General features: G+C 48.1%; 8 protein-coding genes across 8 annotated transcripts; 4 read left to right on the forward strand and 4 right to left on the reverse strand.

Annotated features, from left to right (window-relative positions):
- Nucleotides 1-400: 400 nt before the first annotated feature.
- On the reverse strand, nt 401-1,554 carry LY89DRAFT_745091 (amidohydrolase-like protein 2; the record flags this gene model as incomplete). Its single annotated transcript, XM_018221052.1, has 3 exons — nt 822-1,554; nt 577-770; nt 401-528 (listed from the first exon to the last, which is right to left on the reverse strand). The coding sequence occupies exons 1-3, from the start codon at nt 1,520-1,522 to the stop codon at nt 401-403; spliced, it is 1,023 nt and encodes a 340-aa protein (XP_018078669.1). The 5' UTR covers nt 1,523-1,554.
- A 508-nt stretch (nt 1,555-2,062) lies between these two features.
- Nucleotides 2,063-6,501, forward strand: LY89DRAFT_693033 (Aldedh-domain-containing protein; the record flags this gene model as incomplete). Its single annotated transcript, XM_018216613.1, has 8 exons — nt 2,063-2,137; nt 2,190-2,259; nt 2,309-2,742; nt 2,798-3,670; nt 4,542-4,902; nt 4,951-5,468; nt 5,521-6,227; nt 6,258-6,501. 8 exons carry the CDS (start codon nt 2,063-2,065, stop codon nt 6,499-6,501), a joined length of 3,282 nt encoding a protein of 1,093 aa, XP_018078670.1.
- A 2,984-nt stretch (nt 6,502-9,485) lies between these two features.
- On the reverse strand, nt 9,486-10,912 carry LY89DRAFT_571982 (uncharacterized protein; the record flags this gene model as incomplete). The annotated part of the gene is made up of 3 exons (XM_018208619.1): nt 9,486-10,234; nt 10,282-10,796; nt 10,848-10,912. 3 exons carry the CDS (start codon nt 10,910-10,912, stop codon nt 9,486-9,488), a joined length of 1,329 nt encoding a protein of 442 aa, XP_018078671.1.
- Nucleotides 10,913-11,553: 641 nt separating this feature from the next.
- On the reverse strand, nt 11,554-12,618 carry LY89DRAFT_663069 (putative NmrA-like family domain-containing protein 1; the record flags this gene model as incomplete). The annotated part of the gene is made up of 3 exons (XM_018212684.1): nt 11,554-11,625; nt 11,682-12,386; nt 12,439-12,618. The coding sequence occupies 3 exons, from the start codon at nt 12,616-12,618 to the stop codon at nt 11,554-11,556; spliced, it is 957 nt and encodes a 318-aa protein (XP_018078672.1).
- Nucleotides 12,619-14,272: 1,654 nt separating this feature from the next.
- On the forward strand, nt 14,273-16,569 carry LY89DRAFT_727350 (uncharacterized protein; the record flags this gene model as incomplete). The annotated part of the gene is made up of 5 exons (XM_018219143.1): nt 14,273-14,456; nt 14,503-14,924; nt 15,018-15,115; nt 15,170-15,954; nt 16,004-16,569. The coding sequence occupies 5 exons, from the start codon at nt 14,273-14,275 to the stop codon at nt 16,567-16,569; spliced, it is 2,055 nt and encodes a 684-aa protein (XP_018078673.1).
- A 2,900-nt stretch (nt 16,570-19,469) lies between these two features.
- LY89DRAFT_727351 (uncharacterized protein) lies at nt 19,470-19,904 on the forward strand (the record flags this gene model as incomplete). Its single annotated transcript, XM_018219144.1, has 2 exons — nt 19,470-19,563; nt 19,618-19,904. The coding sequence occupies 2 exons, from the start codon at nt 19,470-19,472 to the stop codon at nt 19,902-19,904; spliced, it is 381 nt and encodes a 126-aa protein (XP_018078674.1).
- A 169-nt stretch (nt 19,905-20,073) lies between these two features.
- Nucleotides 20,074-20,400, forward strand: LY89DRAFT_727352 (uncharacterized protein; the record flags this gene model as incomplete). The annotated part of the gene is made up of 1 exon (XM_018219145.1): nt 20,074-20,400. One exon carries the CDS (start codon nt 20,074-20,076, stop codon nt 20,398-20,400), a length of 327 nt encoding a protein of 108 aa, XP_018078675.1.
- A 1,484-nt stretch (nt 20,401-21,884) lies between these two features.
- LY89DRAFT_572863 (uncharacterized protein) lies at nt 21,885-23,747 on the reverse strand (the record flags this gene model as incomplete). The annotated part of the gene is made up of 7 exons (XM_018208663.1): nt 21,885-22,152; nt 22,210-22,381; nt 22,455-22,627; nt 22,684-22,873; nt 22,926-23,109; nt 23,228-23,500; nt 23,565-23,747. 7 exons carry the CDS (start codon nt 23,745-23,747, stop codon nt 21,885-21,887), a joined length of 1,443 nt encoding a protein of 480 aa, XP_018078676.1.
- Nucleotides 23,748-24,553: the final 806 nt, after the last annotated feature.

Genomic DNA, 24,553 nt, shown 5'->3' on the forward strand with positions numbered 1-24,553 from the left:
GGTTGCAGGAGGCCGTTTGAGGCTGGAATGCTGGTTTATCAGGCTAGGGAGACGAGTGTTGCATTTCGATTGGGTGATTGTAATCAGGGTCTTGATAGCATTTGACCAAGCAGTTTGCATTTTTCACATGTAAGAGTCTTGCCGGACAATTTCTTACAAGGCGTCTCTAACAAAGCGAGGCATTCTGCAACTGAGAGAATACTCGTTAATTTGACATTGAAAGGGCTGGATATTGAGCATCAAATGGGACTTAGGGTTGAGTTCATGTCTCCATTCAGGTGCTACAAAAGTTGCTACTATTTGATTTTGGTACTGTCTCGTACTGACCAGTACCTTGAACTTTTTCAAGCTCCCGTCTCAGAAAGCTACAATTCGAATATTCTCATAGCACTTCGCACTATCATATCTCCAATGGTAGTTTGTAGAGTCGGATAGCATTCGCCCTCCCAACAGCTTCTTTCTGATCTGCTGGAAGATCAACAGTTTTCCACCAGTCTTGCCCTTCCTTTATATTTTCATAAGGGGTGTCTGCACTCAGTCAGTTCCAGCAATCTCCGATTTATATGCTGGGCATACCAATTGCGTATAAACATCTGTCAACTCCAAGCTCTTGGATGCAGAACTTGAGCCCCGCTGTGTAGAAGTTCCCAGAGGTCGTAATATGGACATTGTGTTTGAAGTAATACAAGTAGTCTTGTTTGCACGGCCGAGTATCTCTCTTGTAAGGGTGATTGATCCAGTGAGAAGCTCTCCAGAGATTTAGTGGGATACTGCAACATATCAGCAATTATCAAGACCAAACACATCTGAACAGTTCTTACTTTTCTCCCAAATGTCCCGCCACAATCTGAACTTTTGGATACTTATCAAAAATCCCGCTCGAGCACATGGCATACAAGTGAAACGACAAGTCCAGATGAAACTGCACACCAGCACCCAGCATATGCTTCCTGGTCCCATACGGTTGATCAGCTGTCAAATCATGCTCGATCCTATACCTTGGATGAAAATATATCGGCACATCAAGCTCTTGCACCATTTCCCAAAACGGCCAAAATTTCTCGGTGTCAAACCACTCCTTCCCACTTCCATCTCCCGTGCTCTGAAAATCATTCACCAACCCACCAAACATGCCAAGTTCCTCGACAGCACGTTTCAATTCCTGTGCCGCCTGAACAGGATCATGCATAGACACAGCAGCCAGCGCTCCAAACCTCGCGGGATTCTTCTTCACTTCTCTAGCCAAGTAATCGTTTGCTACTCTCGCCATTTCTTCGGCTTTCGCTGGGTCGGTCTCGGCTTGAACCCCTGGAGATGTGAGAGACAGAAGCATGTATTCGACACCATGCTCGTCCATGTTCTTCAGACGGTCATCGTGGATATCGAGAAGGCGCTTCTCGTGAGCTGTAAGTGTGACGTTGGGTGCTTGGCCCGGACGGAGGAGAGTTGCCCATGCTGCAAGGCCTGCGACGCCTGACGGGTCGATTATGGCCTCTTCGATTGCGATTGTGCCTTTTACCATGATTGAGAACTTGTTTCGAACTTTGAATTTGGGATTGGTGAAGATTGATAGACAAAACAGATTAGGAGAATATCATGAGCAAGATGCTGGTGAACTACACGAACATCAAAGTCAGGGATGAGAGCTCGACGCTCTGACGAACAATGTCCACGAGCTTTCGGGACGATGCAAATGATGCATGATGTGCTACAAGGAAGTATCGGCAGCAATATGAAAACCGCTGTTCCATGCATGGACACTACAAAAAGGAAGATTGCGATGTATGTTGGACGTCGCATTCTGCCGACTCTCGCTTGGGGCCCTCGGGGAGTTGCAGCCGAGAAGAAAGGGGAGGAGGGGGCATCATGTGATAGGGCGGATCTCTTGTGTGGGGTGGACGCCACCATTTTTGCTTTAGCCAGCCAACGTGCACATATTGATTATTGATATGAGGTCGGCCGACGTGATTTCCAATCTCGTGCAAAGTCACTTTGTCTTGTTTCGTCGTCGAAGGTCCGCTGCTGATACTCAATTACACGAGCAATACCTAGGTCATCCACGATGGGAGAAGCACATGATACGAATGGAACGAGTCCGGTGAAGGAGATTGAGACACGGCTCTTCATCAATGGAGAGGTTAGACATGTTTGAATATCTAGATCATAACGGGAACTGATATTCGGAGCAGTTTGTCGAATCTTCCCACGGCAAGACTTTCGATTTATACTCGCCCAAAACACTTGAAGTGGTAGCCAAAGGCAAGCCTCCCTTCTCACTATCTAGAACCTCGTCTAATCGGCCCCACAGTCTACGAAGCCTCAGAACAAGACACAGATAGAGCTGTAGCAGCAGCCAAAGCAGCACAACCAGCATGGGCAGCACTCAGTGTCGAAACCCGCTCTGGATACTTCAAGAAACTCGCCGCTCTAGTCCGGGAACATCACGATGAACTTGCCCATCTAGAAGCTCTCTCCATGGGAAAGCCAGTCTCGACATATTTCGATGCACACGCTTTTGCGGGAACCTTTGATCACTATTCGGAAGCTGGGTATACGCCTCAGGGAATTTCGAGTTTAAATACACCTGGTTACATCAATTTAACGTTGAGGCAGCCGTATGGTGTTGTTGCGGCGATTATCCCTTGGAATGTTTCGTTGCTTTTCTTTGCTAAGAAGGTGGCTCCCGCTTTGGCTGTTGGTAATACGGTTGTCTTGAAGAGCAGTGAGAAGGCTCCGTTGACTGTGAGTCAAAATGTTACGATCTCAAAAAGTTACCAAGCACTGACGAAACTACCAGTCTGCTCGCGTTGCTCATTTTGTCCAGGAGGCAGGCTTCCCTCCTGGAGTTATCAATGTCATCACTGGATTTGGTCAAGTTTCAGGCTCTGTTCTCAGCCATCACATGGATGTGCGAGCACTTTCATTCACAGGATCGACCAGGACAGGACGCCAAATTCAAGAGGCTTCTGCAAAATCTAACCTGAAGGCCATATTCCTCGAACTCGGGGGAAAGTCTCCAGCCATTGTGTTCGAAGACGCCGATCTTGAAAAGGCTGCTACAGCTACACAATTCTCTGTCCAGTCAAACAGCGGCCAAGTCTGCATGGCAAACACACGAATCTACATCCAGGAGACAGTGGCCGACAAGTTCATTAAGATGTTCAAAGAAAAACTCGAGAAGGTAACGATGGGAGACCCGACTTCACACGAGACGGACCATGGACCACAAGCCGATAAAACACAATACGAGAATGTACTTCGGTACCTCGAGATCGGCAAGCAAGACGGGAAATTGCTGATGGGTGGACAATCCCCATCCGACCACTCCGGCTATTTCGTCAGTCCCACAGTGTTCCTCGACACACCCGAAGACTCTCGAATCATGAGAGAAGAAGTCTTCGGCCCGGTGGTCTGCATCAACACCTTCAAGACCGAAGAGGAAGTGATGGCCAAAGCAAACAATACCGAATATGGATTATATGCCTCAGTCTTCACCAAGAACATCGATCGAGCGATGCGATTCGCGAAAGGACTTGAAGCTGGAACTGTGGGTGTGAATTGTACCAGTCCCGAAACTGGAAGGGATACACCGTTTGGTGGATTCAAGGGCTCTGGGGTTGGCAGAGAGGGTTATCATCACTGTATGAATAACTTCCTGGAGACGAAGACGGTGCTTATCAAGATTGATGAATGATATGGTTGGGGATATGCCGGGCAGATAGATGGGATTGCAGCTTCAGGCTGAATTTGAGCGATGACTTACTTTCCTGCGATGCAATGTAAGGTTAAGATCCATCAGAGCGAGAGCGAAACATTCAACCACACCTTCTTCTGATCTGAACGTTTCTCCAAAACATCTCTTTTCTCCATGACTTGCATGACTTCTCGACAGCCGTTTCAACACTTGCCGCGATTCAACTGCCGAAAGTGCTTTCTGAGGGAAACCAGAGCTGAACGCCTCGCACCTCGAAGGGGTGTGGGGCCCATGTTCCCCACGAATCCAGCCCCCCTGAACGGCTACCCCGCACTCCTTCCAAGGGACCAGCGCTGCAACCTGCCACCACGAGACCCTGCAAGAAAGATTTCCTCCCCGGCGGCTTCAACTCTGGTGATCTCGACGCCACTCGCAGCGTAGTTAGTGTTCCACGACGCGTCTTCCGGGACCCGTAGGCATTGCTGGGGAACCGTACATCAATGCTTGGAGATCCCCGCTCCTGCGTTTGCCTGCGACAGTTGTTGTTGATGAGTGGAATGAGCTTTAGCAATGACTGAAAATCGTGTGGTTGATGGCCGTAGAGCCAGTACGGGTTCTAATAATCCGTTGAAGGCGAAGAAGGTGAGGACACCGAAGAGTTGTGATCGGTGCAAGAGTAGGAAGACTAAGGTGAGCTTTGTCTGACCGAATAAAAGAAAAAACCTCAGGCTAATTTGAAAGTGCATTGATCCAGGTTCGTCGTTTTTTAGTCTGGGTACCAGTTGGGGCACATATATATGGGGACAAAATGAAGTAGATACATCCTCAAGAAACGATCACTAACAAGGTGCCCACAGTTCCTGGCCCATGTAGATATTGCGCCCACATTGGAGCAGAATGTGGAGTAGCTCAACGTCCAAAGCAGAGACCGTATTACCATGTCTCCGAAGAAGAATACCGCTGCTCAATGCAAATACTACAGCACTTCCTTCCTGAAGAAGAGCTGAATCTAGTAACATTGAGAGCAATCGCAAAAGACATCAAAAGCGGAAACAGCCCAAAACCAATATACAACTTCAAACCCGACAAAGCGGAGAGCGAACCCCTGGAAGGCACTGCAAGCAATGATTCAGAGCCAGATACCGAAGAGATTGGGGATCTACACGAACAGCTGGGATGTCTAATGAGAGATTCTTTGGGAGAGTATCGTATGTGTCTCGGCTTCAGCACACAGAGAAATACTAATATACCACTAGGCTATGTCGGAGCATACTCGGAAATAGCATTCAATGCAGCAGTCTGCTCAATAAAAGACCCACCAAGCCCCGAGCAAGAAGACCAAAAGATCATCCTCCCACCAAAAGACGACTTCCCTCCCGTGAAACCCGAGCGAGTAAGGCTTCTCGAAGAAGTTAGTTCACCAGATCAGCCATACCTCCCTCCACGAGAATGCTGCGACTATTATGTTGCAAGGTTCTTTGAGGAGGTACATTGCGTATATTGGTTGTATCCCATTGAAAATTTTCATGCGAGATTGGATGATACGTATATCTGTGGAAGTAGTGCAGCAAGCAGTTCATGGCTCTGCTCGTTATATGCTATATTTTCTCTTGGATCTGCGTCTGGGAGGAATGTGAATAATTACTCCCACGATAAAACGGGGAGGGATTTTGATATGAGGAGTTCCGAGGATTATCTTACGCTCGCTAAAGCTTTGGTTCCGTCTGTTCATGACGAGGCGGATATTGACAGTATTCGAGCACTTGCTATCCTCGTAAGTAAAGGTCGATTTCTGAAATCAGGTATATGGCTGATAAGAAATCCAGAGCTTAGCCCTACTCACCTTTAAATTCCGAATCACTTCATACCTCTATATGGGAACAGCAATGCAAATCGCCTTCTCTCTAGGACTCCAACACGACCAATCCCCCACAACCCAAAGTCCCGTTTCCCGCCAGCAAAACCGCCGCATATGGTGGACCCTCTACATCCTCGACCACGAAATCGCCTCTCGCTGCGGCAGCCCCTGCGTCTCCGACGAGCGAAGCCTCCGCATCGCTACCCCCTTACCATCCGAACAAGTGCTAAACCCAGGGACCAACACGCCCCTCGGCATCCTCTGCGAATCCGTCTCCTTAAGCCGCTTAAAACGGACTATCATCCAAACAATCTACCCCTCCTCTTCTTCTGATTCCAGAAAAATCTCCTTCTCATCCGTCACGGCCCACGTATCCTCCCTCCAGAGCTGGCAAGCGTCCATGCCCTCACATCTCAAATGGGGCGTCCCAGTAGCGCCAACCCACCGCCGCAGCATCGGGATCCTGCACCTGAACTACTGGAACGCTATGATGCTCCTCACTCAACCGTTTCTCCTCTACCTCGTTCTACGTGGAAACACCATCAAACACCCGAAGAAATCGTGGTTCGAGAAACTAGGCGAGATTTGCGTCGACGCGGCACGGAACGCGGGGATCGTGTTGAAGGAAATGAGAAGCGAGGGGAGTCTGAGTAGTTTGACGACGATCGATTGTACGTGTGCGTTGAAGATCATCATGATTTTCAGCCTGGTGATTGCGAGGGAGGAGGTTGATGGTGGTGGTAGCGGGAAGGGGAGAGCGAGGGAAGCGAGGGAGCTGATTCAGGGCGTTGTGGAGGTTTTGGAAAGTATGGAGCAGGTGGGGTTTGTGAAGAGTGTTGTGTGGGAGTTGCCGCAGAGGTTGGAGAGGTTGGGGATTAAGAGGGAGGTGCAGGATGATATGGCGGTGCAGGAGAGTGTGGGGCAGTCTTGGGCGGGCTTTGATTCGTAAGTTCTGTTCTAGGTGGAAGAATGAGTGAATCGAGCTAACAGACACAGAAGTATTTCTTATGGCAACCAGACGACAAATCTGCAAAGTATGGAGGGTCTCGGTGATGAGTCTTTCTTGGTTGATATGGATTTGTTCATGGATATGGAGATGGACGTGTCCTCGATGCATGGGACGGCAGATTTGTTCCAGCCAAATTTGAACCTGGACTTCTTTAGTGGGGTGTTTGGTGGCTTTGACCCAGTATAGTATTTTGGCTTAATGCTGTATTTGTATGAATGAATGCCATGACAAAGTTCAGATAACCGTTGCGATCATAAGCTATGACTCTACACGTTGCTGTGCCAGGTTAACATGAACACAAGAGAGAAGAGGCTAATGCCAAGATGGCTAGCTGCTCAAGAGATAATATTTTGCATAGAAGGAAACACGGACGCTACCTCGATACGCGAGTTGTCACCGAAAGACCAGGGGAATTAGTTCTCGGCAAAAAGTTCAACATCTTCCTGCTTGTCTTCACGAAAGTTTGCGCCTCTTGCACCACCTCGCAGATTCAAACCCACAATCCCCTGCCACAACAAAAAAGAGAGAGTCATAGTTGAGCAGTAGGGCTTCCTAATGCTCAATCCGAAAACAATCGACTAAATTCCTTTTTCCTGCAAAGATATACTCAACCACTCCTCGCTTTCGTCACAAGATTAACAAAAAAATGGCAAAACTTTTACCAGCGCAGCACGCTGTCTCTCAAGCGTGGTGCACTGGTCAAAGATACCCAACTGAATGGGTTTTTGATTTCGGGCGTATACGTATTTTTTGTCTTGGTCTGTTCCGGACCAGTGTAACCCACTGCTGGGGAGCTGCGGTGTCGAGCTCAGTTTTAGTTTACCGTCAATTGCGGACCCGACCTACATGTTAGCCACTGAACCAGCTGGGCTGGTTTCATGGAATGACATTTGCTTGTTTACATTTATATAGGAGGTAGCTTAGCGCCAAATTTATGGCTAGCGAAGCTAAGCTAGAGTTGAAGGTGAAGGAATCGAGACATCCACGCCGGATACTGGCTGGTATCTCGGAATCGGTTTTACAATTCTCTCTCTCTTAGGATTTTTTTGGGGTTACTTTGGGTTTGCTCACCCTCCTCTTCGTCTTGGATAGCCTTGGGTACACATCAATTGCAGCAACACAGACACAGCAACACAGACGTCAGTCGTAGTAAAGCTTCTCATTGATTCTCTACTAAATATGCCGAAGCGGCCGCAAACCAACAGCCCGCAACTAAATTAAAGCATGCTTCAAGCCAAAAACATCAAGTACGTTTCATCAAGCGTTTTCTTCCTCCAAGTCCAAATCCGCGCGTCCTGACGCCATGCCAAATTCATTTCACCGAATCCTCCCAATTCTGAACGCAATTTCAACACCAAGTGGTTGTGGAGGAGGAGGAGGAGGGAGGAGTGCTTGTAGTGGCACTAAATCAGGCTCGGGGCCTGTGACAAAAGTCAATTAGCATCTTTGTAGTCAAGTGTTAAAGAGGCGTTACTATGGTGGCGTCTAGCGCGGCGGAGCCGCCAATCAGCTGTCAATCTCCAACTAGCCCATGCCAAGATAGTACTTAGTATGCCAATGACTATGGTCAGGATGCCGATTATGAGGTTGATGCGATTATCGAGTGATAAGCCTCGCGGAGGGGTAGATGTGAGTTCTACAAGGTTCACTTTGTGTAGAAATCTGAGGGTGTAGAGTATACGTACCTGTATCGTTATACATCGTAGAGGGCATTTGTATCAATTGAAACCTGACAGTCTTGCTTTTTATGGCGCTTTTTAGAACTGCATGCCAATGAGACTTGTTAAGTGCGTACTTTCTCGTCTTTAAGTATGAGCCTTGAAGCCTGGATGAAGTTCGAGTTCGATGCAAAAGTCTGTAGATTGAGTATCTGTTGAGAAGATACAACGAGGCTCCAACGTCTCGAGGTGGAGCTGAAAGTATGCTGCTGAGCAATTTGTGTAAAACCTGGGCAAGGAAATGTAATTTTTATTTTGTGGTTGCCGGCGCGAGTAAAATGATGCAGTGCTAAGCTCCCTGCAGAGTTCATGTACGGACAGGCACCAACTTGGTGTTAAGCACAGCTTGAGTTGAATTTGGTATCCAAGAAGCAGGAAGAACGCAACTTGCAAAACGTAGAAGATAAGTTTGGGAAACGCGACAACAACTCGTCATGAGGTACTGGGTTAATCCTTGACATGTTGGCGGGCAAGGCCCTTCAGGAGGATCTGCTTCGCAGGGCAAACGGCACCAGTCTCAAGATGGGTGCCGGACTTTCGACAAAAACTCTTCCATTCTTTTGGCTTTCTTTGCGTGGTTTTGATCGTTCCAAAATGTGTAGTCTGGTGTACGCACTTACAAATACTATTCTAGAAATCTTCGAGCCAGTAATACAGACCCATTCAGGAAGATAAGTATAGCAAAAAAGAAGCAGACAGAATGCCCGACGTACTATACTATACATCTCGCAAAATAGTAAAAATCCTCAGATTGGTAAAAGCTGATCTTACTTGTCAAAAGTCCCGCACTAAGGAAATTTGATTCATAACATTTGCAAGGCTGCATGCTCCGGGAGATCTGATAAATATCATCGGACCCCCTCACACCTCTAAAGATTTGCATTCGCAGCAGTCTCCACCAACAACAAGATCACATAACATTGTTCGCGGGAAATTCAAAACAGATTCTCAATCACATCAAAACAAGACATACCGGTTCGGGTCATTCACATTCAGCTCCTTGTGAAAGATGCCTAATGAGCTAATATGACTGCATCACTTGATATACTCCTCGAAAGTATGGTCTGGCACAACGCCTTCGTGTAAGGTATATCATTAAGCCCGTATAGCTACAAAACGCCTATCTACAAGCCGCAGATGTGTTATAACCTTTTCCATCCTGAACCTACCCACTCCGAAAACAAGGAACTCGCCAAAAAGCATCACCTACGAATAGAACGAACTCTTCTGAAAGCTCTCAACTCCAATGTCACCCGCCTTGCCAGTGATGACAGGCTTCGGAGTCTGACTGGTCAAACTGCTTGCACGACTGCCACTTTGGCTCGCGCTTTTGATCTCAGCAATTGCTTGACCTGGCCGTCTTGCAAGTTCGAGATACACGCCTGGAAGATAGCCCATACGCTTATCTCGCGCTCTACATTTCCACCACTCGCTGGGGTTTCCCATTGGATCTGTCTTGCTCAATACAGCAACTAAGTCGCCTTTCTTGACCTCTAGATCTACACCTTGCACTGCTGCTCCTGATTCGGGTGTGAAGTCGTAAAGTACACGATAGAAATCGAGCTTTGAAGGATCGAATTGCTGAATTGGTTGGCCATCTGGTCCAATCTGTACTTGGCCTGAGGCAGCCAGCCTTCGCTGTTCCTCCTCTTGTGATGCTGCGAGAGCTTTGATGAGCTTCCCCATCAGGTATGGCAGACCGAAAGCGGCCGCTAAGAAGAAGAGGAATGGCTTCTTGCTTGGTCTAGGAGCAACGGCCTGAGTGCCGTCTGGGAGTGTTCGGCCTTCAAATTTGGCAAACGCACTAGGTGTGAGTGCCGTAGCATCTGCTGGAGGAGGTCGGCCTGTAAGCTTGGCAAAAAGCGTTCGTAGCCAGCGCATGAGAGTGAAAATTCCTAGTATCGAACCCAGAGTATTCCTTAGATTTCCGAATTGCTCAGCAACGGATACCATTGCTACACTAGTCAGCTATCGCCATAATCTTAGATTTCAATCTCCTCACCAAAAAAGCTGGAATGTGTAGCCATATATGTGCTCTCGAGCATTTGAGCAAACCCTCCAAAGGCTCCTACTATGCTCTCGATAATTTGAAACGTCGCTGCTGTGCTCTGTGTGAAGCCATTCGTTAGGCTGTTGGGATCATTCGGATCTGGTTGCATGCCTGGCATCCCGCCGCCATACATCCCTCCTCCGTACATGGATCCATATCCTCCCATTCCTCCCATGCCGCCGTACATCCCACCTCCGTAGCCGCCGTATCCCATACCTCCCATCCTCGAGTATGGGGATGAGTAGGCACTACCAATTCCACCATACGGTGAGCCTACGCCTCCTAGTCTGTTTGCGCCGTAAGGAGAATACGCCGACGCGTTTATGTTGACTGCAGAGGTGAGACTTGAAGGTCTCTGGGGGATTGCCGGAGCAGATGAAGACGACGCCGCGGATGTTGGCTGCGTCGTTGATTGTCCTCCATTAAGTGCAGAAACACTTGGAGATGTTGCTAGGGCTTTATGATTTCTATGTCAGCAGGTGCACACTTGTCGCCATCAATGATGGACTGAGATTAACAAACCTGTGCTCGCGCCCGCAGCCCCATTACGCTCCCATGGCTTGGGCGGTGATACCGCTGCCATAATTGTCGACTACACACCTGCCCTCTGCCTCTTAGGCTTCTGTGGACGTGCGCAGACCTTATCGTCGTACAGTTGTCGAGGAAGATTGAATTGTTGCCGTCCTGATTGAGGATATCTAAGCTTGTGACGTGAGGCGGCGAATGCCGAAGTTTGCTCCGCGAAGAATTTGCGGGGTTTGTATGCGGCTTCAACTTTGACAGGTATGAAAAGAAAGTGAGAGATATGTAAGCTGTCTTACAGAACAGTTACTTTCACCATTTGATATCGAACAGACGGATCTACTCAATGTCTGAATTGGTCATAGTTTACCTAGGCATGTCTGGATTCTCATGGGAGGCTGGTGAACCTCGGCTCGGATTTTGCATGAGAAGAGAAGCCTGGTTCACTGCACAACACGAGGCCTACATAATGAATCTTGGACGAATGCGTTCAGTAAACCCAACTAAAATTATAAAACAGTCTTCTTTCATTTGGACATTAGACTAATTTGAAGCTGTCTGAGAGGAGATATAACTGATGGTCACGTGGTGGTATAGGGGGTTACCGAGCTCGAGACACTTCCAGATTTGCTTTTCCAATATAATGAACGATTGTTATTTACTGCTAGAATAATTTGCAGGTTGCCAAGCTTCTTTCAGTCTCTACTTCAAGTCCTTGAAAGCAGGTGCGGATTTCATGAACTCCTCCCATGTGGTCAATTTGTCTACCAAAATCTTTTGCAAAAGTCAGCACTTTATTCGGACTTCGAGTTCAGGACAGGGCATCTTACCGAGTGGCTTTCATCCAATTTGGCACCACCATAGTAACCGAATTCGTTCATGAGTCTCATGTTCTGCAACAACTCCTCTTCAGCTTCCTCTGGCAGGCCAGTTTTCCCAAGGATGTCCTTGAAAACTTGATGAGGAAGTTCAGCAGCCTTGGCTGTCTTTCCAGCCTCAGGAAAGACTTCTTTGAACTCCTTGACCATTTCGTCCAAAGTGTAATAGTCGGTAGCCCCATAGATTCTCTTGCCAAGTGTCTTCTCGCGGTTCAACAAGATGCCTTTGACAAACTTGCCCGTATCACCGACTGTGTTGAGTAGAGGAACTGGCGTACTTCCAGGAATGGGGAGGGCGAGTGTCCAATCATTGTTGGGAGGAGCTTGGCGGAACATGCCTCCTGGCAAGTTAGACATGTAGAAGCCAGGCAAGAAGAAAGTAGCCGGGAGCCCAGTTGAGCGAACATAATCTTCGATCTTTGCCTTAGAGTCAAAGTGCTTAACCTTGGGCAATGCACCTTTGGAGAGCTCAGTGACGTTTAATAAGCTGCTCCAAATGTAATGCTGAATTCCAGCTTCCTTTGCAGCATCTGCCATTGCTTTTCCTTGCTTCATCTCGACATCTGCGCTCTTAGACTCCCAATAGTTTGTGACTGCAAAGACAGCATAAGCACCTTTCATGGCGTCCTTCAAAGTCGCAGCATCATTGAGATCGGCCTGATAAGGGATAAGTAATGGTAAAAATGACAAATATATTCTAAAGACTTACAGCAACCGTCTCAGCGCCCTGTTCCTCGAGAGCTTTGGCTGAAGGCTTCGAAACGTCACGTGTAACACCTCGAACAGTCCAACTTTCTTTCATCTTGGAATCCCCGAGAATTGCTTTGACGACTGACCCACCCTGGCCTCCAGTAGCACCAAAAACGACGACGACTTTCTTTGCTGCCATTTCGATGCTGTTTTGCGAAGCGTATCTAGGTCAATAGCGGGGAGTTCAGGACTCAGTAGAACTTAGATAGATAGCTGATGAAGTTAAGAAGGTTTGTAGATAGTGTATGAAGAGCTTGAGATGGAAGTTTGACTGGAATGTGAATGGTGATGATGATGATGGAATGGGAAGACGGCGACCCATACTTATACTTTCTCCCTTTATCAAGCTCAAGCTGAACAAGTGCGGCCAAGTCAACTCTAGCTTCCGTGCTTGCTTCCACACTCACGTAGCACGACCTTCGGTAGGCCGTGACGCCGCAGTGATGCATCACCAAAGCACTGAGCCATTGCGACGGCTGCTTGGCGATTAAAAAGCATATTTCGCATGACTTTCACAAATGAAGATTAGCTGGAGAGTGTTGTTGAAACAAAACGAGTGCCAAGCTTCGTTTCCCAATGAGGACCGCACTTTCCACGAATGAGCTTAATTTCGGGGTTCATCATTGCTTGCGAGACCGAGTGCGGCCCCGCGAAAGCGTCGAGGGCTTGTGGTTTTATAAGCAAGGCTGCAGATTCTGGGTCTTCCAATAATGTCACCGAAAAGTGTGCGAGCCACAGAAAGACGTGTGGCTGGGAGACTTGCCATTTCGATCATAGTGCGTGCTTACGAAGCAGTCCAATATGCTTGGAATGCTGAAGTCAGATAATCTCAATGACAAACCTGGATACTTTATTTCGACTTACAACCTCGTTACTTCGCATCTTCGCCCATATACTTCGGGCTTTAGAGAATGAGCGATGCCGAAAGGAAAGTAAATACTCAGTGTCAGCATGAATCATCTCAACAACGTTGACCTGTCTACCTAATTCTACCAGAGCTATTCGGACAGGTGACTCCGAATTTATAACTCCCGGCACCTCAGCTTTTCGTGCCAACATCATATCATGTACGGCATCTCATCAAAGAGGCGTGAAAGATGAGGACGAAATGAGAATTTTCCTTCGCTCGTGGAACGCTACGTCTATATTTAAAGTTGTATGCCCCATGCGGTCGGCAATTTCACTTACGCGCCCGGAAGTCTCTACGGCGCTTGACATCGCCAGATTGTTTCAGCAGTCCTTGGGGTCCGTTTGCTTGACCCCAAGTGCATTGCGGCGTATGTTGATCATGCCGGGATAATGCATCGGCTGAATTAATCGTGCAACAATGACTCTTGGTGGCGCTTGCACCGCCAATGGCTCTCGTTCTGAGAAAGGATGACCCACTGTATCGGGCTCACAAGGGGCGGGTGTTGCTGGAAGCATGGGAAGCTACATGCAAATAACTCAACATCCCGACATGTCTTACATTGTTCTCGTTGGTTTGCTAAGTCGGGAGAGCCGAAGTGCGTCCGCTTGCTGGTCGCAGACTCGGCCTCTCCAATGAGCACATCTGATATTCCAACATATGTTTTACTCAGATCTGTTATTTGAAACGTACCTGCATGTTGGAGTACAACATGAGGTTACTGTCATCTGTGTACTGCATAGAGGGAAACTCTCAGCCATCTCCCACCTCTTAAGTACTATCTCCGTGTCTTTTTCAACTTCTCTGATACTTTTATTATTGCACAATTTGTATTTATTGTTCTACATTAAGTCGCTGTACGGAATCACCATTGAAATCTGCAAATATGCTGAAAATAAGGGCCAAGGGTTTGAGCTCCAACCCAGTGATGCATCACAACAGCCAGTCATCTCTCTCATTCATAAATGCTGGAACTTCAGGACCACCGAGAAAGGAATCCGCCCTCATCACTTCGACGTGGGGGATTGGATGGCAAACACCAACTGCGATGATTGCTTGTTATGCCCTAGGTTTGAAACCCTTGCTTACAAACTGCTCCGTTTTAATTCGAATTAGCTCTTGTACTTGCCGTAGTCCATCTGATTCTATTTCGTTATATCGATGGCAAAGAAGCAGATGGGCCCAACCGAATAGCTCCGCAAGCTTATATATCCACGGCTTCAAACATCTTGGCCAATGCATTCGGCTTCTCTCTCCGGGCTTCGTTGGCCATCGCATTTGTGCAACGGTTATGGCTTCTGTTGCGAGCTCAGACCATGAAAGTGTCAACCATCGAAGCTCTTTTCAGCATCAGGTCTAATCCACTCATGCTTTTCAAGCCAGCGGCAATAGCTGCAACGCCACTTTTATGTATTCTGGCCCTTGTGATGTGGATCACTCAATTTGTGACCGGCTTTCCTCCGGGAGCGATTACAGTAGTATCAGTCCAGAAAAGTACTTTCGGCACAGTCAACATTCCGTCTTTTAATGCTTCTTATGTACGTAACAAACCATCTAGTATTATAATTCTCTCCTTGCAATGTCTTTTCCTACTAGATTGACATTTTCACTTATTTAGCTAACTCCTATAGATGGGAAATGGCTCTGGTGTCGACGCAGAGGCATTTTCTTTGACGACTTTGACGCCAGTGCAAGGTCTAACTCCAGACCAAAGTGGATTTCAAGCCAGGTCGGTCATCCTCCTAGCTTAGTTTCGCAGTCCTAACAGCTTTATCGAACATAGTGGATTTAGTGAAAACAAGAACACCAATCTAATAAACCTTCTAGCACGTCAGATTTTAGTTGCAGGAGAATCTTTCTCGATGCCATCGCCCTGTGGAGTCAATTGCTCCTATACAATGTCATTCGAAGGGCCATACATGAATTGTAATTCGTCATCTGATGTTCTATACTATGATGATGCCACTGGGATCTTTAACATCTATACAGGGCAGTGGTTTTCGCCACTAGCTGTAAATCCCAATCCAACTCGTTTCTACAACGGAACATATACACAAGCTTTTTTCAACGCTACAACAATCAATCCCATACAGGTAAATGGGTCATTGCTGGATGGAAACGGAAATTCTTCTGCACTTGTTCAACAGGGCAGCATAGTCTGCGCACCGGGACGTGCAAACTTCACAGTCACCAATAATTACGAGAACAATGTCTGGAGCAGAAACGTGTCCTCGGAACCCATCGACACATTGATCAATCTGGCAGTCCCGACACACGACCATGTTGTCATAGTCCCGGGGTTTGGGGCAGCCAGTGGGACTGGGCCAGGGACAACTCCCGCTAATTGGAGCTTGTATGCACTGGACTACTACCGTGATACTAATATAATGACGATTCATGGCTCGCTATCGTCTTGGTTGAATGGCAGTTTCCAGGGCTTTTTCGCAGATGGCGAGAATTTTCCAGTGATAGGTCCATCGGTCATAGGCGACCCCTATGGCTCGTATCTACCGTTGTGGAACGAGCAGATAGTCACGACAACAGAAGGGCAAGCAGTTAGTATAGCAGGTATGTACGTGTTTGTCTTAGTTTCCAACATTTTGCCAACTTTTCCAAGCGCAGAACGGAACCGTCATCGAGAGCACTCGGTTTAACACAGCTTTTGGCCACTTCTCTCTTTCCGAAAGCTCCCATCCTTCTTTCAACATAACACAAGACCTCATTAACGAATATTTGTTCAACATGACAACTTCTATGATGCTTGCCTACAGCCTTTGGGACACCACCGCCAACGCAACAAAGCTTACTAGGGTCAACGTTTACAGCTTCTCTCAGCCCCTCAGTCTTGTTCTACCATACTTCATCACGCTCTTTGTTACAATGCCCTTCGTTGTGATGGGCTGCCTAGCACTCTTCAAGAACGGTGTGTCTGCTATGGATGGCAGTTTCATGCAGATCATTGCAACTTCGACTGGCAGTGCAACACTGGACAGAGCCGCAGCTGGTGGATGCCTCGGAGGTGACGAGAGCATGCCACAAGAGCTTAAAGATCTCGAGATCAAATTTGGAGAGTTCATTGGCCGCGACGAGCCTGGGAGGATCAAGCGGGCTGGGTTTGGGTTGGAGAGTGAGGTCAAAGAACTGGAGAGAGGGGACAAATATGGAATTGCGAGATGGATCTAACAATGATACCTCAAAGCCGAGAAGAACGTGTGAGTCTCCCTGCGTCAGATGCATCTTTTGTTAGCCATCTCCACTTATTCTGTTGAAAAATTTCAACTGACGCTTTCAAGTTCGACTAGTCTCGTCACGTCACGTCAAACTCCTCATCGCTTACTTGCGACTCATACTCAACTCCCTCCTCCCTTCCTACCTCACCTCACACCCATAATCAACGCAAAGCTACAATACGAATTTACAAGGCAATTTCTACCCTCGAATTCGCATTTCAAGCCCACGTAAAGGATTCTTACCCGAGTAATCGCGGTCCAGACCTTAACTCTTTTGTACTCGAGCCAGCTTATGAGATCGATCAAACGACGCCGCAAAAGAGCTCTAAGCACTATCGGATCTCGCGAACGCAAACACAAGGACAATCCTTTCGGTTTTCATGCTTTGTAAGCAGTATCGAATCGCACTACCAGAAAAATCAAAGGAAACAAGGAGATCAGGAAATGAACACGAGTTGGTGGCACATCTTTCATGCTCGAACTCTCGAGCAATTTCCCAGCCACCATCTGGCCAGCATCGAATCATGGCGTTGAGGAGGGTACTCTATTCGTACGATAGGGTTTCTTTCCCAACGCCAGCGCAACTGGTAAAGCATGGGATAAAGTGGTTCGTTCGGACTCCGATCTTCGTCGACATGGAGTGCATCATTTGAGAAATGTACTTGGAGATCTAGTCTCCTAGGGTACTTGATGGCTCCACTCCTCAAGTGAGCATCGATCCCTGCGTCTCCAGGTATGTCGATCTTCGATGAAACTCGGCTCTTGATGCGAATGCATAAGGGCAAGATTGCTCTTGAGAAATGCTGACTTTGCTGTGAATTAGGCCCAATATAACTTGAATAATCTCCCTCTTCGTCCCTCAATAAACTTTGATTTCGAATATCTGCCGGCCCTAGCAGTACGACTGGAAGCTGAGAGAGTTTCGTCTACCATGCAACTCGTTCAGCTGCGGTGAGGCCAAGCAGGAAATGAACACGAGTTGGTGGCACACTTATGAGTCTTGTCCCAGAACGGGAGGTTGTTGTGATCGTTAACGATGTAGGTGCCTCTTACAACTGTTGGTGAAGAGAGCTAATCCGACAAGCACATCAACTTCCCAGGACTAGCTGGTTTCAACCCATTGCGAGGCCCGAACGTTGGTGCTTTCGGTCCACGATTCCTGCCACTAGCCGATCCCTATGACCTTGCTCTTAGGAGTGTTGCATATCGAGGCATACTTTGTTGAGGGGAGGCTGTGAATTCCTTCCTGGATATGATCTCTGCTGGTCAGCAATTGTGAGTATAATTGTCATATTACATGAACATAGGAAGGACTAACAATCTCTAGCGAGTTGCGTTTCCCTTTGATACAATCAAGTAATGACCACGAGTTGGTGGCACACTCAAGGACACATAGCCGACGGGGTCGTGCAGAGAGTCTCCGGAGCCAGAACAATCGAGCAACTCAAGAAGCTCCACCTCGTGCTGTAGCACCAGCACCAGTCGAAGGTAGCAGACTTTGCTACTGCCACGACAAGAATGTCCTTGTGTTTGGGGGATGAACCTCCAGAACGCCCGTCCTCATACGGCTTATTGGCTGCTTTTGCGGCTGGGGAATCAATCCCTCAGATGGCAAGACTCGCAGGCAAATTCGTGGCTATGGATGTCAGAACTCTATCATATCGCGCCCAATAAGACAACGAGGATCTGAAACCCGATCTATCGGGAAACAGTCTTGGTCCATTCGCTTACTTACTCCGCGAGGATGAAGTCAATCATCTTAGGCGCAATCCAGAGAATTATGATAATTGATAATTGGGAGGACAATTTTGCTCAGATATCCGACAATTTCCAGTCGGAGGGAGGAACAATTCCGGCACTCACGAAGCTCGTCCAAGGCCACCCGAGGCTGGTTTCCAGATTTCCAAAGCTCATTGACAACCTCACCGATCCTTGGATACGACTTGGTCGATGGACGAGTTGTACCAGACTACGAGCAGTTGGATGAGATCGTCCGAAAGCCAATCGAAACGTGCGTTGTTATCGTTCCTGGTCGCAAGAGACAGAAGAAGACGGACAGCCGTGTGGCAGAACTGGAGAGGAAGATTGATGCCCTGACTCAATCACTCGCGCAAAAGTCTGCAGGAATTGCACTTACAACTGTTGAAGTATGGACCAATTCCCAACGAGGCTGACCCTGCTCAAGGCAATGCTCGTCACCAGCGTGGTCCATCCGTTGTCTCTGCTAGCCACTTCGCTTCTCCAAGTGGTGGTTACTCAAATGGTTCCTACACTCCCGCTAACTGCAATAACGATGGCCTAGGAGGAAATCACCCTGCTGCTCTAGAACCTGTTATGGATAACCACGGAAGCCGAAACAGAAGAACAATCCACCCTCGTAGAGACTTTTGCTAGGGCCTGCCGCGACAAGAAAGCCAAAGCTAACGGAATTGCTGAGATGAGAAACAGATATGCTTCTTTTGGGATTGGTAATGTGGCTCGCTCGCAATGCCTTCCCCAGGAGGGCATTAGCCATGCTTATGGCATGTCATCGACTGCTGCAGATGGCAGAAGGAGAACGGCGACTCGAGGAAGCCAGAAAGGACGCTCGTGCTATGAGCGCTAACAAGAAGCTCCGTCTCCTATACGCGATCCGTGATAGTGGTGCTGGATAAGAGGGCAAGATCCCTTGGATATCCATTCCCACAGCCTTTATCCCACCACTGAAATCGATGCTGGCCTGAAGACGATCGAGTGCACCGGGGAGAACCTCGGATGATCGACTGCCTGCAAATCTGACCAACGTGATGAGATCTTCGAATCATCGATGAGATGAGCTGCCAACTCCAAGAATTGCCACAGAATGTACGCAAGATGGCTATCCTGTCGACCGACTATCTTGACTTTGCTTTCGTCTCCGAGGACCCGGCACAGAAGGAGCGCATCAAGGCTATCTTGTCAAGCGATTGTCTCGACCTGGCTTCGCTTCCAATCACCAAGAAAGCTGTTGAGCAGCTTTAAGCCGAGGGAAAGATGATCGTCAAGAACTTCCCTGCAAACGGCTTCGGACAAAACCAATTCATCATAGTCCCAAATAGCGAAGTCACAATCGTTGATAATTTCAAGCTCCGATCAATACCAATGGCGACAGACTGCAAGTGCCTTCCCACGACCGTCAAGTCGGTAATGCCTATGGGATGCATCCGAGACTGCAAGCCACCCCAGGACCGGAGTTTCGGCAATGGCTATGACATGCATTCATTCCCGCTCCATGGAATGCCAGCCGCGACCGTCAAGGAGCCTCTGTAGACTTGGTATGAACTTGAAGCATCGACTCCAGCAACGCAACTTCGGCGCCTCTCTTGCATATGTCAATAGTGCACTGGTGGAGCTGCCTCATCCCAGATCCCAGCCAATGCGGTCATTCCATCTGATTCGGAAGTAATTATCATTGCACACTAGCTGCAAGTCTTGCAAGATGGTTGCTGCCGCGACAAGAATAAAGATTCGACAAGAGATCTCCACGACGATGGATGGAAAGGTTGTCTCTTGGGGCAACAATTACTTCGGTCCAGCCGTGCCTGCTGCACCTGCTGCAGCATCGGTCAACCTTCCTCGCCGCTCAGAGTCTTCGGCGGGCCGAGTCCGCCTGCAGGCTCGAGATGCTGCTGTCCCACGAGGCCACAACATTAGTGACTTGATCGACTTTGTTAGATCTGGTCCTCAGCTTGACAAGGAGAATTCCGGGAGCTTACACACTCGAGTATACCCGCAGAAACCTCTCGTTTTGATCCTATCAATATGAAGTACTCCGGAGTATTCCTTGCGTCTTGGCTTTGTTTTTCTCTCCGGCCGAGGAACGAACCTCCTTGCCACAATCTCGTCCAAGTGCTGTGCTGCTCAAATGGAGCCAGGTTAGATATCCGTTCCGTCGCCGCCGAATAGATCGAGCCCAAGCTGCTACCCACGCTTGCTCAAGCTACCAGTCTCGCGAAATGGTTGCTGCCGCGACAAGGATTAAGGTTGATTGTCTCTCCGAGCAGCAAGCAATGGAAGCTTCACAGCTTAAGTCCTTGCCCAGGCTTCTGCTGTTTCCAGTTATTGTAATCACTCGTTCAACATGTTGAAGTCAGAATCAACCTTGATCCAATGGGTCTGTTCGATGTGCCACTCGGGCCCGCACTGGTTCATCTTTGAGTGTACTGCAAGTTAAAGACTTGCCGTCCTTGCGCTAACAAAGTATAAACCAAGGTTAAGCAAGTACAAAACAAACTTGGATCATATTCAGCTTTGAACTTGACGAGTCCAATTCCAATTCAACAAGAAAGAGCTTAAGTCCAAGTTCAACTCGCGAGTTTAGCCTAATTAGGCAGTAATGTCCCGAGCAAAGGAGTACAAAATGTTGCCGAGTTCAAGTCCAATTCAACTGAAAAGTGCTTAAATTTGACCTAACCTTGGTATGAACAACTTCAATCTGGCGTCATTTGTATGAACGGAAACAACATTCTGGCTGTGGCTGAACCTGCCCACTTGACCAAATGACCTTGCCGGAAGCAGTAACCGCGGCTCCTTCTACTTGAAGTTCGGATCAAAACTCAAGCCGCTTGGCTTCAAACCTCTTCTGCTCTGGTACGATTCTACTTTCATTGGATAACAACTCAAAACCCCCTTCCAATAAGCATCAGTCATTTCTGATGCTGAAGTGGACAGTACATCGCCGAAATTTCAAAATTCTGCATGAAGAGCATAGCGAGCTGGCTGCAACGAACTTCAAACTCCTGTTGCTTCGTACAAATCTCCTGTCAAGCAATGAAACTTTACAATCGAGAATTGCCACGCTTGTGCTGAGGTTCATTTGGAACAAGAGACTTTTGACCAAATAACCGTCAAGTACACGAGAACAGATTATGCCACTTTGAGGCCAATTTCAAAAGCGTGATGATCGTGGCGCAAAGGTCAAGGCAATGCTCGGAATTTTCTATCATCCTTGACAATGAAGAGCTACTCTCATTTTCAACATCTTCGGGACAACATGTGGATTTAGGTACTGAAGGGCTGGGCACTTGCCGGGCACTGCAATATATTGCCCCAGGCTATTCATTTGGATCGAAACACAAAGACGAAGGATTGCATGTGGGCCCTTTTTTCGTTTCTATCTACCGGCTGTTATTTAGCTCCTCGATGAAAACATCTCAACCCATGATATCTTCTGCAACGCAGGATCATTCACCGAATCATATGCGCACCATCCGAATGAAAACCGATCATATAAGCGCAGGTGCTTTCAAACTATCCAGCCACGTGGAAGTGCGAAACACCTGAGGGAGCGCTGCACAAATTGTTAAGATCATCAGCAGACATAGTAGCTGGGAACTCCGTGTTGCTATCCAACACCTGGATGTTGATAGTGGAAGTGCTCGAGCTGAATATGACCGCAAGCTTCATGGAATCGGTAGTTGGACGAGCAATATAATCCGAATCCCCGGCTGGCGTGTTGGTGTGAAGCGTCGATTTCAATTGGGTAGCGCCATCGAACAAGGCTTCAACGATATCCAATCTGAAACGATTAGCAACATTCCGAAAGTCCGAAAACGCATGAAATTGGAAAACTTACTCTCCGCATCCAGAAGTCCAACAATTACATTCGGGCGGGCCGTACTGCACAGTGTGGGGGATCTGACTGTTGAGGAGCCATATCGCAGGCATGTCTGCGTTGAAACCGGTACCACCCTCTGTGGGCATGGAGAAATCGATGAAGAAGGCTTTGTCAGCTCCATCAAAACCATCTAAAGAAGCGTTAGTACTTTGGTCCCTGATTCCTGGATCTGGGCCTCTGTCTCATCAGAGTTCTGGACTTACGATAAGCCACTGAACCAGGACGAACGTATCCACAGCTATCATCAATACATTCATCGCCACGCATGAGAATAACTTCCGAGTCAGATGGGATGACCGCATTAGCCAGGATCTGAGATGAGGCAGCTCCACCAGTACCTGCACTATTAACATATGCAAGAGAGGCACCGAAGTTTCTGGACCGGATCAGCTTAATAGATAGGGAAGGCACCCCAGAGTACCGAGTACTTACTCATCGAACACGCCGGATCCCTGCCCACCATAGTTACCGAGGAAAGTTACATTGTCAATAATCTGTGAGGCAGCATTGTAGTAGTGAGCACGTTCGAAGATTACGGACGCGTCATAACCAGGCCCTGAAGGGGGTTCCGCCAAGAAGCTCGTAGACGAACTCGTCGTCGCGGACGGAGCAGCGACAGAAGCTACGGCACGTCAGTATAAGAGCTTTCCTAATGAGTATCTAATGCCACTTACTCTCCGGAGCTTGGACAGGTTGTGATTGGCTTGGAGTTTGCACTACAGGAGCAGGATTGCCAACCGGCGCAACAGGAGCAGCTTGTGTTGGTACAGTCGTGGCAGCCTGAGTGGAACCGAACCAGTTGTTGACCCAGGAGACAACTTGACCATCAATTGTGGCTGTAACCATGACCTGTTTTCCCTGGGTCAGTTATCGATATCACGTGCCGATGACTAGAGCTGGATGTCGCAGCCATGCCTTCGCCAACAAACCTACAGACGGACAGGGATAAAGAAAGGGGTGAGAGTTTAAGACTTACTTCGTCAGCTAGAACTGAAGACGGACCGAAGTAGTTATTTCCCCAAGAGACAACCTGCCCATCAATTGTCGCGGAGATCTCCTGCCGAACCTTCATCTCGTTATGTACCGGGCCGTGCGAATGGCTTTGGGCTTGGCCCCCATTACCGTGATGGTGGTTATGCTTATGAATTACGCGGCCATGGGACGTGCTACGCTTGTTGACATTGCTGGGAGCGGGGACGTAGACAGCGAACTCGTTAATCTGGACCGGACCACGAACATGGAACGACACCTGATCGAAGATATAGTTAGCCTCACACGCCCAAATTGAGTATCATGTGTTATCTTCAACTTACCTCTTCATCTAGGGGACTGAGAGGACCAGAAAAGGATTGTGGGACGGAGTCGCAACTACCGTCGGTGTTCATGGCCACAATACGATTGTAGGCACCTGGGGATCCGACATTCGAGTACTGAATGCCGGAAACGGGTTGACAGAACCAATTGCCATCGATCTCCTGAGATCCCAATGCGCACATATCGCCAACGACCATCGAGATGCAGAGAGCCAAGAAGGCAAGGAATACTCTGGTGGAGCACTTCATAGTGACTGTTTCAATGGGGACTCAATTCAATCGAGTGGGTAAGCTCAGTCTGAGCAATATTGACGGGAGAAGTGTTGAAAACGAAGGTACAAGACTGGAATTGCGGACGGCTAGCCGCACACAATCAGTCTGCTCTTGAGGATGCAGGAAGCGATGCTAGAAAGATTTACTGAGTGTTGTGTACTCAGAAAGGATGCAAGGAGCTTGTAGGCATGAAGAGGAAATTGATGTTGCGAGGAAGATGCGTTGAAGAGGAAGAGTCGTGTTTGTTGTCGAGGCTTAGATCGGCCCCCTCAGAAAATGGACAAGTCGCGAAAACGCGCTAGTAAAACCGAAACTCTGGACCAGATGCAGTTTCCCTCTCCAAAAGCGCGTCGGGACATACGTCAGTGCTAGTGAAGAACCAGGAATAGAAGGTAGGTTCCACTAATATGTACAACGGGACAACGGGAGGCTGCATGAAACCAGATTCACAGCGGCTCGTTTTTGGAATGTGTCGTACAGATTAACTTTACTTCAACGTCAGCTAAGTCTTTCTCTTCTTTCCTGCATCAGAATTAGCACAGTCTTATCAACCAAGGAGATGATACAAGTACTTACCTCCGTCAATCATATTGATGTCCTTGTCAAGCCGTCGTCTTCAATTTATGGCGTCGGCTTCAACTCAATCTCCTACCCCGCACCTGCAGACAAACAGAGCAGCGTCAGGGGTCAGGACTCAACAAAGACAATCTATGGAC

The sequence above is a fragment of the Mollisia scopiformis genome (assembly GCF_001500285.1).
Source record: "Mollisia scopiformis unplaced genomic scaffold LY89scaffold_1, whole genome shotgun sequence".
NCBI lineage: Eukaryota > Fungi > Ascomycota > Leotiomycetes > Helotiales > Mollisiaceae > Mollisia > Mollisia scopiformis.